This window comes from Coffea eugenioides, chromosome 8 (genome assembly GCF_003713205.1).
Source record: "Coffea eugenioides isolate CCC68of chromosome 8, Ceug_1.0, whole genome shotgun sequence".
Classification (NCBI taxonomy): Eukaryota; Viridiplantae; Streptophyta; class Magnoliopsida; order Gentianales; family Rubiaceae; genus Coffea; species Coffea eugenioides.
This window is the reverse complement of record NC_040042.1, coordinates 39,564,731-39,584,384: the sequence shown is the minus strand read 5'-3', so window position 1 is coordinate 39,584,384 and position 19,654 is coordinate 39,564,731. Positions and strand designations below refer to the sequence as shown.

Sequence of the window (19,654 nt, the reverse complement as noted above, 5' to 3'; positions counted from 1 at the left end):
GAAACAAATAAGTAGCTAGAGATGGAAAAATTTTGTAATATAATAGCAGCAAATGTTTATCAAGTGGCATTGGAACATATTAAAGGTAAATAGTCTAAGCACACTGCCTATTTAAAAATGGTTAGGTCAATAGTCTAGCACACTATCTATTTAAAAAAGTTGATTTTGGCAAAAGCTTGACATTTGGTCAAATCTTACTTCAACTTTATTTGTTGTAATTTTGGCAAAAACTTGACATTTGGTTAAATCTTACTTCCCAAAAATATCAAAGAAACTAATCCTAGTTCTACGCCATTTTTAACTAACGTAACATTAGATGACAGTCATCAATGCTTACTTGATAATATATAGAACATTATAGGAGATGACACCAAAATAGTCAAAGTTTTAATGCATTAATTCAGTACTTCTCAAAAATAGATAAAACCTCAGGAGAAGAATTTTCCGTATTATGTTGTATTTTGGGTATATCATCTAGGATTATATTATAAATAGTCTTAGGTTTTAGAACAAATAGAAAATTCTTTAAAACCATTAGTATAAAAGTTTTTATAGTTTTCAGGGTAAGTGATTTTGAGAAAAATTTTGACCATGGTTTTTGACCATGACAAGTGGAAGAAGATTTCATTTTCAATCAGACGAAGATGTAAATAAATATGTAAGATTTTTTTGGGAAGACATGGACATGGATTGCCTCACTTCTCATAAGATCATGAATCTCAAAGCTCAGTCAGTTTTAGTCGTGAGCTGATACTTGCATTTTGCAAGGAGCTTTCAGTAAAATGGAAGTATTCCTGTAACTTTTTGTTTTTATTAATTATCAGCTCATGGGTAAGATTTAATTTATCTGCAGCCCATTCATTGCTGCAAGTTTATGTTGAAATTTATGTTTGAGGTTGGCTTATGCTGATATTCTTGTTTGGAACTAAGACATAATTGTGGTCATATTCATAATAAATTTAAATCAATGGACTTAGAGGTAATGGCGAAATACTGAAAAACTCTTGCATTCGACTGATGCGATAGACTCCATCGTGAAATAGGCCAACAAAATTACCCCAAAACTTGATAAAATTAGGGGAAAAAAAAACTCACAGACAAGAGAATGGGCTTTGAAGAGAAGAAATGGACGCATTTATTATTGACTTCTCCATCCTAAATTGCTCCGAAACAGACTTTTTAGCTTAAATTCATCTAACATTGTTTTGTGACACTATTACAATTTGCACAATTAACGATTTGACAAAACTTTTTGATTATGTAACACAATTTTTGATTTATTGAAGTTCAGCTGTCAAAATGGGTGACTCAAACGGGTTTGAATGGGTCATAATTGGATAATGGATATAAGTGGGTCAAACCAATTATACATTTTTAATAAATGGATAAGGATATACCTAATTACCCATGTATAAGTCTCTTAAAATTCTACTTATTTTTTAAAATTTGTTTGCGTGTTGTTTAACAAGAGATAACGATATTTTATTTTTATTAAATTGATAAAAAATTAAAATTTATTTACTTAACACTCACTAAAGTTGAGTTTAAATGTGTAATTATTTTTAAATGGTTGTAAATAAGTGAGCAGAATTAACTCACTACCCACCAACTAAATGAGTTTAATTAAGTACACATTTAAACCCATTCAAGATTAGTGGTGGGCAAGTTTAAGCCAGTCAATAAAATTGGGTTATGATTGACACCTCTAAAAATTATTACGCAGTTATTTGCACATTTTTCTTCCATGATAGAAAAGTAGTGGACCAACCAAAGAAATTAATATAACAAAGTGGTACTTGTTTGTAATTGATCCAAAGGGACAAAACGAAGAGACAGTCATGACAAATTGGTAAAAGTAAATGCAAGACTTTCGCCTGGCAAGTGTAACACAAACAGTTTAGGGCATGGGATCATGTGAATTTAATTTCTAGTCTGCCAGTGAAAGGTGAACGTCCCACATGATTATTTAAATTAATCTTTTCCATAATAAAGGTCTAGTCTTTGATGATAAGTCCTCATTAAAGAGTATTTAGTTGTCCCAACTTTAATTAGTTCTGATTACTTTGGTTTATGGTGAAATTGACTTTCACATTTTGGATTAGGCATATGCCATGAAAATAAACTATATCGGGAGCCTAAATGATAAATTGGTACTCCACTACCACTAATTTGGTTGTTGGGGCGAGGTCATGCATAATCCACTTTAACCAAGTATCTTTTGCTTATGTTTTTCTGGTTAAATGGAAGCATCAACTGTTGAAAGGTGCATAAATTGTTGGAATAAATATACGACTTAGTAAAGTTGTCTTGAAATGATTTTTTGTGAATTAGATGGAAATTGCCTTTATTTTTGAAAATAAAATGAAAATTTAAAAAAATGAAATTGGCACTCTGGATGCCTTCGCTGCAGGTTTTATTTTATTTTATTTTTTGGTGTTTTCTTCTTTTTCTTGAGATATATAAATATATAGGATAAAAAACTCCAGCGGCTATTAAACTATTGTTAGGATCATGTTTTAGCTATCGAACTGTTTTTTATCAATAATTGATCACTGAACAACTTAATCAGTAAACCCGTGCCCATTTCGTCGGTAATGGGTCTTAATTTATGAAATTAGCTTGACACGTGGCAAAGCACAGGGGCAATTTTGTCCAACAATTTACTGGCCGTTTACCTCTATTTTCATTGAACCATCGAAGAGAAGGGAAGGGAAGGGAAAATCTTGGTTTAGTGTGTCTGGTCTTTTGTGGAGGAAAAAATAGGGACTCAATTGGGAGTCCTAAATTGGATGTTAGAAATCCAAGAAGCCAAAGAATGTCGAGACGCTCTTCTAAACCCATACGTAGATACTCCTGCCGATTAACAGCAATGGTAAAAACCTCATGGATAAATTGGAACCCAGCAAGAAGATATGTGGTCTGCACTTTAGGAGAGGTAAGATGTTAGATTTGTAATGGAGATGTTATAATAAAAGGATTTAGTCTTGGAAAATGTAAATTGCAGGATGAGGGATGTTACAGCATAAGAGGAATAATTGGTAGATACAGTTGTACTAAGTGATAATTTAGCTTTCCATAAAGAGACACAAGAGGAGAAGAAAAGAAAAGCGGAAAGGCATGGGGCACCTGCAATTTCATCCAAGCAAAGAAGTCCCTAACTTGTCTCTGTTGAGATATGCCAACTTTTCCTACAGATTTTATCAGATTAAGTTTGATATCAGAATCATTCAATTGGTAGAAGAATAAGTCTTATTATTAGGATCAAATATTTTAGCTAAGATTTGCTAGGTAGAAGATCATGTTATCAAGTAATTTTTGTTGAGATTTTCTAGAGAATTGTTAGCTAAAATTATTTTAGTTTGTTTCTTTGTAAGCACTATAAATAGAGTGTTGTTGAATGAAGAAATTAAACTCCTTTTTCAGCCCTCAATATAGTCTTGATATCTTTGTTTATGCTTCAAAAACCAACAAAGTGGTATCAAGAGCCTAAATCTTAAGGGCCTGTTTCTTTGAGAGTGAGTGAACTTGGTGAGAAACCCTTTTCACTATAAAATTATACACTTAAGCCTTCAACATCAAAATGCCAGGAAATAACTTCTTGTCCAATCCTCCAAATTTTACTGGTGAAAACTACCAAATCTGGGCTGTTAAAATGAAGTCCTATTTGGATGCTAATGATCTTTGGGATGTGATAGAGACAGATCCTGTTCCTGAATTATCGAAAGTTCCAACTATTGCAGAAATGAGAGCCCATAGAGATGCAGTCAAAAGGAGATCAAAAGCCATGACGTGTATTCATTCAGCAGTTTCTGATGCAGTATTCACAAAAATTATGACTTGTGAAACTGCAAAGGAAGCTTGGGATACTCTCAAAGTAGCTTTTCAAGACAATGACAGAACAAGACAAATGCAGGTTTTGAACCTTAGGAGAGAGTTTGAGCTCCTCAGGATGAAAGACACAGAAAACATCAAAGAGTACTCTGACAAACTCTTAGATGTTGTGAATAAAATCAGATTGATTGGAGAACAATTACCAGATAGCAGAGTTATAGAGAAAGTCTTGGTGAGCTTACTTGAAAGGTTTGAGGCCAAGATTTCCTCCCTTGAAGATTCAAGGGATTTGTCTCAAATCACTTTGCCAGAACTAATCAATGCATTACAAGCACAAGAGCAGAGAAGAGCTATCCGAAAGGAGGAAGCAGTAGAAGGTGCTTTTCAGGTGAAAGACAAAATTCAAAATCAACAAGGTGGCAAAGAAAAGAAACAGCAGTGGAACAAGAAGAGCAAGAAAGAAGGTGAGTCTAGCAGAAATGAAGGAAGAAGAGGAAAGTTTCCTCAATGTCCACATTGCAAAAAGACTTCACATCTGCAACAATATTGCTGGTGGAGACCTGACATCCAATGTAGGTCATGCAATCAGAAAGGACACGTCGAAAAGGTATGCAAAAATAACAGAAGAGACCAACATGCTCAAGTAGCTGACCAACAAGAGGATGAGCAATTATTTGTGGCCACTTGCTTTGCAAACAAGATCTCCAGTGAAGCTTGGCTAATTGATAGTGGTTGTACTCATCACATGGCATATGATGAGTCCATATTCAAGGAATTGGATAAATCATATATTTCCAAAGTTAAAATTGGAAATGGAGATTGTATTGACAGGTGCCGAACCTGTGCAATAATAATTACTAAAAAGTCCTAATTACCACCTCAATTAAATAATTATAGAACAAATCCAAGTACTGGAGCAGGGACCCTAGGTGTGCAATGGGTTACTTGATTCACCATGTTCCCGAAGAGTTTGCTTGATCCGATATACCGGATTTGTCTATAAAAATACTAATTTTGCGTACAATGGCAAGTAGGGTCGATTCCACAGGGAGCAGGTAGGAAATTATTTCTTTCCAAATTAGTAGAACGAAATTGGGGGATTTTCAATGGGAGGCAAATAAAAATAAAATAAAATAAAACAAACAAAATTTAAAACTAACTCACAAAGCACAATTCACTGAAAATAGCAATTAACAAAAGTTCTACCCAAAGGATCAACTGCGCAGGCACGGTCCAATTAAATGATCATCGATGCAAAGATATTTCATCCATTTATCACTAGGTTGGTTATAGTTATCAATAAGCTCTGACAACCAGTTCTTCCTTACCTTTTCGACAGTCAAGGTACGACCATTGACTGCTTCCCTAACCAGATAACAACCCTAGGTACGACCGTAGGAATTTAATTACCCAATTGCATTAAAGCTAGAAGAACCCAACCCTAACCAATAAACGCGCTAAGAGGGTTTATTTAAGCTAGATCCTGCGTTTCCCCATCATAAAACTAATTATGGTGGTTGCCACGGGGTGTCAATTAAATGAACAATTACGGATTCTATTTAATTAACGTGGCAGTAGGCTATTAAATTAAATCAAATACCCGGCCGTTGATATTCAATTAATCAAATACCCATGAACAATTAATTCAGGAAACGCACGAATAGCAACAAAATTGGAGGAAATAATGAAAGCTTGATTAGATCTCACAGATATTATGGACCGCGCCCTTGCGTCAACCTTTTGGGTAGAGGGGGAAATTAGCCGCTTCTCATCGTTTCAATCCCGCGTGATTTAATTGAATTCATTCAATTATTTGCCAAGAAATTGGGAAAGGGAAATTAACTGCAATAACAACCGAAAAGGCCCTGCCTTCGTCCCTGCTTCGGAGTCCCAATTACAAAGCCAAAGCTACGAATGAATTGTCCAGCGGAAAAGTTGAAAGTCAGAAGAGGATAGCGACGTCTAGCGCCTGGGAAAGAGAAAACTAAAGCTACTGTTTTTTATTCAATGTCAATCTAGCTATCTAATTTGCTGCCGAAGAAAAAACAAAAAAGAAACGACGGAAAGCGTCTGACAAAAAGTAGAAAAGGAGAATTAAAGCTAAGGTCTTGATGATGTGTGAATCCTGCTTCCTCCCTTCTTTATAGCCGCCGCACCAGAGAAAAATCAAGGCCAGAGACGTCTGGAGCAATTCAAAAAGCTATCCCCTTTGGAGTTTTGATCCCCCGCTTCGGGTTCACGTGGACCACGGTCCGTCTTTCGGTTTCGTCCACCTTCCAAGGCGTGGCCACGCCCTGGGACGACAAGTCTTCTGGAAATTTTCCCCGCGAGATCATTTTTAATGCCGATCACCTATAATTCATACCAATGTGAAATATGAGTTAGACCTCAGTACTTAGCACAGTAAATAGCCAAAATTAGGCCGAAATAACACTGCAAAATGTGCCAAATAACTGTTCTATCAAATCCCCCCCACACCTAGACAATGCTTGCCCTCAAGCATTTCAAAGCTCAGAAGTACAACCAAGAGAGCAGAGGTCATGCAGTAGTCTATACTAACACAAGCATCTAGGGTCCCTGACAATATCACCAAGGGCAGAACACACCGGACGTGTTGTAATTCAAAGAATATATATGAATAATAGGAGCACTCAATTCAACATCACGGAATGCCATTACCATAGGTTTGCACATTTATCACATCTCCACCCCTTAAAAATGAACTAAACACATAAATCAAAGGGACTTTAATAGGGTTGTAACGGGGCTCAGGTGAAAGGCGGGTTAAGAGGGTATAGATAGGGGGTAAAGTGTCAAGAGAATGTCCGAAACTCACCAATAACCACAGTGCTTTACCGGAGGAGTTTCACTAACAAGGCAGTTTCCATTTGCTGTACACCCTGTACAAGTGCCCCAAATTTTTTTATTTTTTTTTATTTTTTTTTTACTGCTCGCAAGGCGTGGGCACGCCTTGTAGTCCATAGTCCTCTGGTCACGAGGTCTCTTCATCAAATCTTTTTTTTTTTTTTTTTCGAGAGACAGTCCTGTAAGGCGTGGGCACGCCCTGTAAGCCAAAGTCCTCTGGTCAGTGGCCTTTTTTCCAATTTCCCCTCCTTTACACAAAGATAGCATCATATAGCTCCTAATCTATCAGCACTTTCAACCCCAAATTCGTTTGCTTTGCGCAAATGATGGATTTCAGACATCCCTTGACAACACAGGGATGAACAAGAAAGTTTAAAGAGGTCTTGGGTTAACAAACACGGATATCAACCAGAAACGAAGGACAGAAGCTCAAGTTGGTTCACTATTGGGATATAAAATGAGGGCTTGATTTTTTAGATAGCTGAAGAGGGTTAAATCCTAAATGCCCTTATCATTTCAAATGCAATCAGTTCATCAAAATGCGGTCTTGACATGTACAAAATAGCAAGTTCTAGAATGTTCATACCATGTGCGATACCCACTCAATCAAACAAAATAGAGCAAACAAGAATAATATGCTCAAGTAAGGCTCAAAAGCTCCCCAAAAGTTACAAAAATGGGTAAATTCCAGCATACTCAACATTCAATGACATTGCCAAGGGAAACAAAATGCACAGCCAGCATATACGATCACATACCCACTCACTTTGATTATGTCATTCATCACAGCAACATGCCCCAACACAAACAAGCATAAAAATAACCAAAAAGACGACTAACTACAATATTTTTTTTTTCTTTTAATTTTTTTTTCTTCTTTTTTTTTTTTTTTTTGAAAGAGTAACAAAGCAAAAAGAACTAATGACAAAGAACTAATGGAAAAGTACTAATGGAAAAGAACTAATGGAAACCACTCCCCCCACACCTAAGACCTACATTGTCCGCAATGTAACCAGGAAAAATAATTTGCAAGGCTAGAGGGAGCGAGAACTTCCCTGACTACTGAAAAGGTGTGGCTGGAGCCTAAGGAGGCGGCGGATGCGGCGGTGCGAGGTGGGCGGCGAAGGCTCGACCAAAACAAAGAGGAGAAGTCTGGAAACGTAGGCAATAAAAATTGGAAGAAGATTGTCCAAGACTAGTCAAAGAAGATAGAAAAGTGGGGGGAGTAGGGTCTTGGTCAAAGTTTTTTTTTTTTTTTTTTTTTTAACTTTTTCGCTATCGGAGGGGTTGGAAGGCGTGGGCACGCCTTGGAGGGCATTTTCTTCTGCCCACAACATGTAAATTAGGGGTGGCAATCGGGTCGGGTTCGGGTTGGCGGGTCGGGTTGAGCTTAAGTATAACAAAGAATCTGCTGACCCGAACCCGACCCGCCAACCCGAAACGGGTCAGGGTACCTGACACGAACCCGAAAATTTCGGGTTGGCGGGTCGACCCGAAACTTAATTTTAATTTATTAATTTATCACTATAATTTCTAATAAAATCAATTTTTCACAAAATTAATTACATCATCAAGTAATAAAAATTTAAATAAATAATTTCAAACCAAATCTAAAATAAATTAAACACCATAAAAGTGTTTTATCCCAAACCAAATATAAAATAAATTAAAACAGCATAAAAGTAAAAAATAACATAATATATTATTTGTCCAAATATAATAATTTTAACTTCACACAAGTTAAATAAATTCATTTAGGATTAAGTAATTAATGCCTTTGGAAAAAAAGAATCATTTAGTTCAGTTAGATAAAATAATTTTTATGTTTATTAAATTAGTTTTAATTCGTAAACGGGTCACATCGGGTCATATCAGGTCACTACGGGTTGACCCGAAATTGACCTGTTTTCTTTTCGGGTTCATCGGGTTCGACCCGATTCTGACCCGAACTCCCGAAACCTCAACCCAAACCCATTAATTTCGTGTTAGGTTCATGTCGTATTTTCGGGTCGTGTCAGGAATTGCCACCCCTAATGTAAATGATGTCCAAACGATTTTTTTTTTTTTTCAAAGCGTGGGCACGCCTTGGAACCCCTACTCTTCTGTCCAACACCACAAAAACCATCAAAACATTAAAATAAAACTGAAAAATCATAAAGTAAGGAAAAATGATCACAACTAATATTGTAATCCTTGGGTTGCCTCTCAAGCAGCGCCTTTCTTTAATGTCTTTGGCTAGACATAGCACCACTCTTTAGTCTGGATGTAATTGAATTTTCCTTGTAATTGGTGGCCCTCCTCCAGGATCCACATGGCCATTGAGTGCAACTTTTTTCCTAAATTTTCTCTCCATTTTTACCTCATGAATTGCTTTCATCCTATAGGACTTGTTCGCAGCAACCTTGAATTTACCCCTATAAGCAAACTTAGAAAATTCTTGCACAGAGGGATTAGTGGTATACATAGCAAACACAGAATGAGAGTTAACAGGATGTTTCATTGTATCAAAAATATTAAAGTGGACTATTTCTCCATCAAATTCCATCGTGAGAGTACCCTTACTAACATCAATTTTAGTCTGGGCAGTACTCAAAAATGGTCTTCCTAATATAATGGGTGATGGATTTGGGGCACTTCTATCATCCATGTAAAGCACATAAAAATCAGCAGGAAAAATTAATCCATCTACTTGCACTAAAACATCCTCAACTATCCCATCCGGATAAGCACATGTACGATCAGCCAATTGAATTATTATCCCCGTTTCTTTTAAAGGTCCTAAATTTAGGGAATCATAGATTGATTTAGGCATCACATTAATAGAAGCTCCTAAATCTATCATGGCATTTTTGATACTAGAATGACCAATCTTACAGGGGATAGCAAACATACCTGGATCTCCGCATTTGGGTGGGAGTTTCCTCTGAAGTACAGCTGATACATTCTCTCCCACCATCACTCTTTCATCACCCCTTAGCTTTCTTTTGTTAACGCACAAGTCTTTCAAGAACTTTGCGTACTTGGGTACCTGCTTGATCGCGTCCAATAGGGGGATGTTTACTTGAACTTTGCGGAACACATCCAGGATTTCTTTTTCCTTCTCTGCCCTCTTTGTCTTTTCCAACATGCAAGGAAAAAGAGGTAAGTTAGATTTAATAGTGGGCGGAGAAGTGAATGTTACCTTAGGATCCTTGCGAATACGCCCTTCCTCTTCGATTTCCTTCTCTATCTCCTCTTCACTTTTGCTTTTTGAACTTTCCACTTTAGGCCCTTCCAGTTCCTTGCCACTCCTCAGCGTCATGGCACTTACATTCCTGGGATTTATCTCGGGTTGCGATGGCAGTTTCCCATAAACGTGGGACTCCAAGCGGTTGATGGCAATTGCCAGTTGGCTTATTCGAATGTCTTGGTCCTTCTTGTCAGCTTTGGTGTCCTGCTGGAGCTGCGCGGTATTCGCGGCTAAGGATCTGATCTCCTGTTGAAGCTGGGTAGTAGTCGTGGCCAGGTTGGTAGTAGTCGTGGCCAGGTTTTTGACTAGGTCCTCCAGAGAACTTCCTGAGTTGGAGGACGAAGGTTGCGATTTTGGTTGCCATGGCTGGTGGAATCCTGGTGGACGATTTGGAAATGCATTTTGTTGCCTGTTCCCATAACTGAGATTGGGATGGTCCCTCCAACCCGGATTGTACGTATTGGAGTATGGGTCGTACTGCCTGCGGGGCGCAGGCACGCCTCCGACCATGTTTACCTGTTCCGCCCCGTCCTCTTGCAAAATGGGGCACGAGTCTGTGCAATGGTCCATGCTAGTGCATATTCCACACATCTTCGCTCGGGGTGCGTCTCTCATGGCTAATTGCCTAACAACTGACGTCAATTCTGACAGTTGCTGCTGTAAGGATGAAGTCTCTACCTCGTTGACTCTACGGGGAGGGTTGCTCTCACGGGAGCCAAATTGCTGGGAGTTCTCTGCCATGGCTTCGATGAGCTCCCACGCTTCCCTTGGTGTCTTGTTTGCCAGTGCTCCCACACTTGCAGCGTCGATGATACTCCTATCGGTTGATTGGAGCCCTTCGTAGAAGTATTGGATTAACAGTTGCTCACTAATTTGATGCTGCGGGCATCTAGTGCACAACTTGTTAAACCTTTCCCAGTATTCGTACAAGGACTCACCGGGGTATTGTTTAATGCCGCAGATCTCCTTCCTCAAACTCGCAGCCCGGGATGCAGGGAAGAATTTTTCCAAGAATTTTTTTTTCAGCTGCGCCCATGTGGTAATACTACCTGCTGGTAGGTAGTACAGCCAATCTTTAGCTGCATCTTTGAGAGAGAACGGGAAGGCTCTCAGTCTAATTTGCTCTTCAGTGACCCCAGGAGGTTTCATACTAGAGCAGACCACCTCGAACTCCTTTACGTGCTTGTGGGGTTCTTCGCCAGAGAGACCATGGAAAGAGGGTAAGAGTTGAATCAACCCCGACTTCAGTTCGAAAGCGGTATTCTCCGCCAAAGCGGGGAATGTGATGCATAAGGGCTGGTGAGTCAGCTCCGGAGCAGCCAGTTCCCTCAATGTTTGGGTGTTGGCCATGCTTTCTTCGTTTTCCACTGACTTGTTTGCAATAAATAAATGCCCTTCTCTTCGCCTCTTGGTCTCTTGCCTCCGCCTACGCGCTGCTTTCTCAACCTCAGGATCGTATACTAATTCACCTGTGCGAGAAGAACGGGGCATAAACTAGCAAAAATACCAAGAAGAATAAAAAAATAAAATAAAAACTGAATTTGAAAAGAAACAAATAATCCAAACGCCAACTCCCCGGCAACGGCGCCAAAAATTGACAGGTGCCGAACCTGTGCAATAATAATTACTAAAAAGTCCTAATTACCACCTCAATTAAATAATTATAGAACAAATCCAAGTACTGGAGCAGGGACCCTAGGTGTGCAATGGGTTACTTGATTCACCCTGTTCCCGAAGAGTTTGCTTGATCCGATATACCGGATTTGTCTATAAAAATACTAATTTTGCGTACAATGGCAAGTAGGGTCGATTCCACAGGGAGCAGGTAGGAAATTATTTCTTTCCAAATTAGTAGAACGAAATTGGGGGATTTTCAATGGGAGGCAAATAAAAATAAAATAAAATAAAACAAACAAAATTCAAAACTAACTCACAAAGCACAATTCACTGAAAATAGCAATTAACAAAAGTTCTACCCAAAGGATCAACTGCGCAGGCACGGTCCAATTAAATGATCATCGATGCAAAGATATTTCATCCATTTATCACTAGGTTGGTTATAGTTATCAATAAGCTCTGACAACCAGTTCTTCCTTACCTTTTCGACAGTCAAGGTACGACCATTGACTGCTTCCCTAACCAGATAACAACCCTAGGTACGACCGTAGGAATTTAATTACCCAATTGCATTAAAGCTAGAAGAACCCAACCCTAACCAATAAACGCGCTAAGAGGGTTTATTTAAGCTAGATCCTGCGTTTCCCCATCATAAAACCAATTATGGTGGTTGCCACGGGGTGTCAATTAAATGAACAATTACGGATTCTATTTAATTAACGTGGCAGTAGGCTATTAAATTAAATCAAATACCCGGCCGTTGATATTCAATTAATCAAATACCCATGAACAATTAATTCAGGAAACGCACGAATAGCAACAAAATTGGAGGAAATAATGAAAGCTTGATTAGATCTCACGGATATTATGGACCGCGCCCTCGCGTCAACCTTTTGGGTAGAGGGGGAAATTAGCCGCTTCTCATCGTTTCAATCCCGCGTGATTTAATTGAATTCATTCAATTATTTGCCAAGGAATTGGGAAAGGGAAATTAACTGCAATAACAACCGAAAAGGCCCTGCCTTCGTCCCTGCTTCGGAGTCCCAATTACAAAGCCAAAGCTACGAATGAATTGTCCAGCGGAAAAGTTGAAAGTCAGAAGAGGGTAGCGACGTCTAGCGCCTGGGAAAGAGAAAACTAAAGCTACTGTTTTTGATTCAATGTCAATCTAGCTATCTAATTTGCTGCCGAAGAAAAAACCAAAAAGAAACGACGGAAAGCGTCTGACAAAAAGTAGAAAAAGAGAATTAAAGCTAAGGTCTTGATGATGTGTGAATCCTGCTTCCTCCCTTCTTTATAGCCGCTGCACAAGAGAAAAATCAAGGCCAGAGACGTCTGGAGCAATTCAAAAAGCTATCCCCTTTGGAGTTTTGATCCCCCGCTTCGGGTTCACGTGGACCACGGTCCGTCTTTCGGTTTCGTCCACCTTCCAAGGCGTGGCCACGCCCTGGGACGACAAGTCTTCTGGAAATTTTCCCCGCGAGATCATTTTTAATGCCGATCACCTATAATTCATACCAATGTGAAATATGAGTTAGACCTCAGTACTTAGCACAGTAAATAGCCAAAATTAGGCCGAAATAACACTGCAAAATGTGCCAAATAACTGTTCTATCAATTGTTAGTACTTATTTAGATGAATAGCAATGTAAGACGCTATTAAGAGTCTTAAGGAAGCACAAAAGAGCAATTGGATGTACCATCTTGGATATTCAAGACATTAGTCCTTCTATATACATGCATCACATCTTTTTGGAGGATAATTACAAGTCGGTAGTTGAATTGCAAAGAAGGCTTAATTATAATATGAAAGAGGTGGTAAAAAAAAATTTTCTAGTGGCTCGATATAGTTATAATTGATAAGTGTTTATTTTGTTTGATTTTTAGAGTGTTCATTTATTTAATTTTCGAATGTTTTTTAAGGTTTTTATAGATGAAATTTGCTTTTTTAATCTGCTATTTTCATAAACTCCATTTTTAACCAAAACTTGCGGTTGAGCAATTTAATGTGCAAAACTTTTTACATTTGTAGGTTTTGGTGATCATTAATCAATTCAGATGGAAGAGAATTCAATTGACATATATGGTGAGATTCGAAGATTAATTGGAAAGGATTAAATAAACAAAATCAATTTTCGAGCAGAAAACATGACCAAAATACATTGGGGAACCCACGTTTTACCTCCTCATTTTAGCTGGAGCAGGAAAAGACAAACAAAATGTAGGGGAGGCAATAAGTGGGTACAATACGCGACCTTAAACCTGCGTATTGACCCCGCATATTCTTAAGGCGGCTGTGCAACTTGCACCACCACTTACTCTAATTTTCTACAACTTTTTACAACTCAATTCTAGCAAGAATTTCAGCTACAACAGTAAAGAAGAGCACGGAGATTTGTAGAAGCATATTTTTAGAATCTCAAGAAGCATTTCACATCAACTTTAACAACTCGTTTGGAACTTGAATTCATTTATAAATTTGGGGTTTGAAGACATATTTTCACAACTTTGGAAGGCTAGGAACTGCCACAAAAATATAGCTTTCACTAGTTCTCCTTAGTTCAATAGTTTAGTGTAGGTTAGTGTAGTTTATCCATCTTGTGTTGTAGCTAAACAAATATGAAGTTGAGGATGAAGATGGAGAACTTGGAACTCAAGTGACATGAATGGCATCTTTTCTATCACTTTATTTTTTGTATTGATTCTCATGCTTAGTGAATATACAAGTGTGGTTCTTGTGTGTGTTTCACTCATGTTTTGTTAGTTTGATACCTAGGGGTGTGGATGAACTTACTATGATTGCTATGTGATTTTTTCATGATTATTTAAGTTATTTCTTGAGTAAGTTATTTAGCACTTTTGTTATTTCAATCATGATTAACTAATCGCTGATTATGATTATCTAAAGGTATTGTATCATCAATGAAAATTGTGATTTAACACTAGTTCATGAAGTGTTGAACCTAGGGAGTATTCTCACGAAAGTAGGGAATTACCTATGTGGCTTTAACCTTGTGATTTCATAGAATTTAATGAATTTATAACTAGTTTCTTTATCACAAAACATAGGTGAGGAACAGTTATAGGTATGATTGGTACACTGGTAAAAGTGGGCATCACAAACATTAGAAAATTAGCCATGACCTAACCAAAATAATGAACTCAATTAACCGGTAATTTTTACTTGCAAGAGTAGTTACGAATTCTATGATCCTAGGAGTCTCTTTCTTTTCATTTTTACTACCTTTGTTGCATGTTAATAGTGTAGATTTACTTGTTTTACTTATGATAGTCAAAATAATAAAGAAATTTGATTACCACCACTAGTTGATAATCTTCCCGGTGGGATCGATACCTAATATCCCTTATGCTCGATAAAATAATAAAGAAATTTGATTACCACCACTAGTTGATAATCTTTCCGGTGGGATCGATACCTAATATCCCTTATGCTCAATAAACGATCCATATAATTGCAAAAAATGGAGTGTTTAGGTTTTCAAAATTTGGTGTGAAGTAAAAGCCTAGTTAAGATTTTGGTGCCATTGCCGAGGAAGATTTGGTTCAATATCGATGCTAAAAATGACTTTATTGGTTTGAATATTTTTACTTGCTTTTCTTGTGTTTGCGTGTATAGTGTCTTATTTGTCATTTTTAGTGTCTTGTCAAGTCTTCAAATTTTGTGTTTAATGTCTTGTTTTGTTTGTGTTTTTTAAGTTATTTTTCTTGACTAATCTTACTTTTGAATGTTTGAAGGCATTTTTAAAATTTTAAAAAGAATAGTTACAAATGCAGATAAAAGCTTGAGAGAAAGAATCTCATTAATTGGTCCCTACAATTTTTAAAACCACAACTATAGAGGTAACCAAAGGATGCCTAGAGGTATGTCATTTGAAGATAGTGTAAGAGCTTTAATGCTAAACTTGATTATTTGGGCAATATACTGCATGTGATTGAGCAAAATAAGAATGGTAATGCTTTTAATTATAATCATATGATTTGAAACTTATGTAGAGGTTATCATGCTACTTATGAATGCATGCAACAAACCCGGACACAAGTCCTTGAAGCTAGCTGCAACTCAGATGGATTCCAATTACATGATCAGTATGGACCCTTGTGCTATGTGATGCTATCCATTTGCAACAATCTGTACTAATTTTCCAAGATATAATCTTCGCAAAACAATACAAGCTCGGAGATCACAAAATTAGGAAAGACCAATTGCTGCCGTTGTCTTAAAAATTTCTTTAAATTGAAGCAAAAATGTTCTGCCAAGAAAGAAACTGAGGAGTTCATGACCTTCCAATAGAAGGAAGAAAAGTTAGATATTATCAAAAGATTTTTGTATCTGCATCTTTAGTTGATAAAATTTGTTTAACCTTTTATCAACACAGCATGGAATACAAGTTGCATGTTTGTCGGTAAATAACTGAACTTGTCATAACGCTGTCTCGACTTTTTCAAAAAATTTTTGTTGAAAGACTCTTCCAAAAATTGAATCATCAAGTCCTTGAAAAGAAAAATATGGTCGAATTGAACTTATTCTTACTTTTCAGAATAGTGAAAAAATAAATAATGACTTGAATACTTTTGCAGAGCCTTTGGGCCATGTTCCTTCAAGACTTCCAGGACATAGGTGACGAAGACTTTCTACAAAAACTCTTGTTCCTCTTGTCCAAACTTAAAAGCTGAAAAGATATGTTATGCATAGTGCCAAACCATTCTTTCATTTGTCTCCTAATTTCTGGAGAACTTTTCGAAGAATTATGGAGATAAAAGCTTTTGAAATTATACAAGAGCAATGTGATGCTGAAATTGATTTTCACAGAAACTTTCATGGATCTACGAAATTTCTTAATCCAGAAATATATACATAATTAATTCAAGATGGCAATTATTTAAAATATTTCTTGAATGGGACTTTAATTTTACATGCAAAGTGTTAGAAATTTAGTTGCTAAAAAGGTTTGTAACTAAGGATTTATTGGCATGATTGAGCAACAAAAGGGTTCATAAGAGAAAAAGTGAACCAAAATAGATATTAAAATATAGTTGTATAACTGATGAAGTAGTAAGATATCTAGTACACAATCAGTTAGATAACAATTATATAGTAGATTATGTGTAATTTTCTTTGATGGCAAAGGATCCTACTTCTCTTTCCCAATAATCTCTAATCCAAGTAAATGTAATTCATTACCAATTAAATTCAGTTAGAGATATAAAGTAGAATTTAGGTTCATGAGACCTTGAAAACAACCTATCCTCTTTGGGATAGAAAGACTTTAAGTTTTGACTTTTAATTTTTTTTCACCTTTTACAAAAATTTAGTCTAAAAAAGAATAGATCCTACTACATTTTTGTCTACATGCAATTCCGTAGAAGACGGGTCAGTCCAATTTCTAATCGACATGGTTATATTTTCTACAAGACTTGACACATTAGCGTGTCTGAATTGGAATGCTTAGCATAGAAAAATATTGTGACAATATGTAATATTCTCTATAATAAAGTGATGCGTTGAAGAATTATTGGGAAATATGTTGAATTGGTGACCTCTAAAAATTAGCCCCACAAGATGATCAGTGACAGAATTCTAAGTAGGAAAGTGATGTAATTATAATATTACATTCAAATTGATACTGGCCCAACCCAATTGTGGCTTTTAACCTGTTGAGACGTAATGTAGGGACGACATCATTGAATTCATTGCTAGAGATGTCTATAAAACTTCGTAAGTTGATTCTTGAAACTGCTAATGGGTCTAAAAAACCATTAGCTTTCAGGACTTTAAAGTCTTGGAATATGGAAGACTTTCGAGTTAGCCACGTTGAAAATATGTCACCTTTATATGCATGTCCGGGATGTCAAGGATTTCCAATTTTCTTCGGGGTTGGCTAATTATCGTGTTAAGCAGTGAACCTTTCAAAAAATTGCAATACAAACCAAGACTTCTCAATAAACATTTTGTTGGCTTGTTGTAAGACCATTATTCTTCAGGTTTAGTGCCCAAAATTGAAAACTTAAGTATCCCAAGCATAGTAGAATTGCAATTTGCATGGTCGATTTGTTTTTAGACAAGTCAAGGACTATGAATTTTGTTTAAATTTGTATTAGCATAGTAGGAACTACTAGTTATGTGTTTGCAGGTGAACAACAGGACTCTTCGAAAAAAATGGAGTCAAGTCTTTGAAAAAAAAATGTGGTCCAAATCAACCTATCCTTACTTTTCTAAATTGTGAAAAAATCACAATGACCTGAATCCTTCTACAGATTCTTTGGGCCATGGTTCTTCCTAGACTTCGTTGACATAATTGACAAAGACTTTCTGGAAACATTCTTGTTCCTATTGTCCATTTTAGAGCAATTGAGAACACAATTTAAAAGCTGAAAAGACTTATTACATATTCATATAGTAGCCAAACCGTTCTTTCATTTGTCTCCTAATTTCTGGGAAACTTTTCAAAGATTTATGTAGATAAATGCTTCTAAACTATATGAAAATAGTGCAATGCTCGAATTGAGTGCCATAAAAACTTTTCATGGAACTATGAAATATTTTCTTGTATAGAAATATATGAATACAATTAATACAAAGTAGCAATTGTTTGAAATGTTCCTTGAATGGTCCTTTGTCATGACATGTAAATGTCTTAGAACAAGCTGTTAAAAGCTTTGTAAATGAAGATTTATTAGCATGATTGAGAAATAAAGAGGTTCACAAGAGAAAAAGGTTAAGTAATATCGACATCCAAATTAATTATTTTAAGTTGACCTTGTGCTTAACTCATGACGCAGTAAGACATTTAATACAAAAAAAAAACCATATATATAATAGATTATGAATAATTTTCTTTGATAGGAAATAAAAAGGCTTTGTTGTTTAAATTGAAAATGAAGCATCCTACTTTTCCTTCCTAACTATCTCTAATTGAAGTGAATGTATTTTACAATGTCTGTCCAAATTACCTTAAAGAGATCACTCCTTTCAAGGATGATTTTGTGTTTAACTTTTTTTTTTTCACCTTGTACAATTAGTTAGCCTAGGGGGAAAAAAAGGGGTTAGTCTAGAAACGATAACTCCCAGGTCCAATATCATTTTCCTCCAAATGAAATAACCACAGGCATTCCAAGGAAGACACTTGAGTCCAACTTCTACTCCACATTGTTAAAATTCCTGCAAAACTTAGCAAAAGGCGTAACAGACAAAAGTATGGTATTCTGAATTAGAATGTGTTAGACAGCATTAATGAAAGGCCCGAGTCCTAAGTCCCAACTGACATTCGTATATTGCTTTGCATAAAAAAACCATTTTCCTTAGAAAATGGTTTCTACAACCGTATAATATAAGTTAGGCAGAGAATGGCAATGTATTTTTGCATTTATTCAACATATTATTTTCTACATATTATTCTAACATTTGTTGAACTCGCAATCTATTGGAATTCGCCCCGTAGGATGATCTGTGACAGATTTCTAAGAATGCAGCTGAAAGTGATGTAATTAACAATGTAAATTACCCTAAGATATCTCCCTCAATTTGATTGCAGGTCCCTCAATATTAAGGGAATAGGGACAGAGAATCTGTTGAAGTTAGTTTTCAACCCCTATACAAGACTCATAAGCGACTGATCATGATTGCTAACCTACATAAACATTGATTCTGATTCATGTTTGCCTAGCCTAATCATAGTTCTGAAACTGCTGAAAAGTATTGTAGGGATAACACCATTGAATTCATTGTTGGAGAAATCAACAATGCAAAACCTTCTAAATCAACAATGGCTCTAGAAATCTATTAGCTTTCAGGCTTACAGAATCTAGACTTGGAATGTGGAAGATTTTCTAGCCATGTTGGATAAATGTCACTTATAATATTGTTCTTGACATCAAGGATTTCCAATTTTTCACATTGGTCAGTGATCGTGGAATCGCACCATTGAATTTGTTTGTAGACCAGTCGAGGATTGCAAGTCCTTTACAAATTTCTTTAAATATTGCCCAAAAAAATTTCATTAAATATCTGAATTCTCCATTTCTTTTGCTTATCATTTGTATTATTTCATAGTTTAGTTTCACAAATTAATTGATCCCTTTACCACTATTTCT

At 36.5% G+C, this 19,654-nt stretch overlaps 2 protein-coding genes across 2 annotated transcripts; one reads left to right on the top strand and one right to left on the bottom strand.

Moving 5' to 3' along the window:
- The first annotated feature begins 3,580 nt into the window (after window positions 1-3,580).
- Window positions 3,581-4,478, top strand: LOC113780733. Its single transcript, XM_027326511.1, has 2 exons — window positions 3,581-4,295; window positions 4,408-4,478. Exons 1-2 carry the CDS (start codon window positions 3,581-3,583, stop codon window positions 4,476-4,478), a joined length of 786 nt encoding a protein of 261 aa, XP_027182312.1.
- Window positions 4,479-5,997: 1,519 nt separating this feature from the next.
- LOC113780732 lies at window positions 5,998-11,275 on the bottom strand. Its single transcript, XM_027326510.1, has 3 exons — window positions 9,589-11,275; window positions 9,056-9,132; window positions 5,998-6,183 (listed from the first exon to the last, which is right to left on the bottom strand). The coding sequence occupies exons 1-3, from the start codon at window positions 11,273-11,275 to the stop codon at window positions 5,998-6,000; spliced, it is 1,950 nt and encodes a 649-aa protein (XP_027182311.1).
- Between the last annotated feature and the right edge of the window lie 8,379 nt (window positions 11,276-19,654).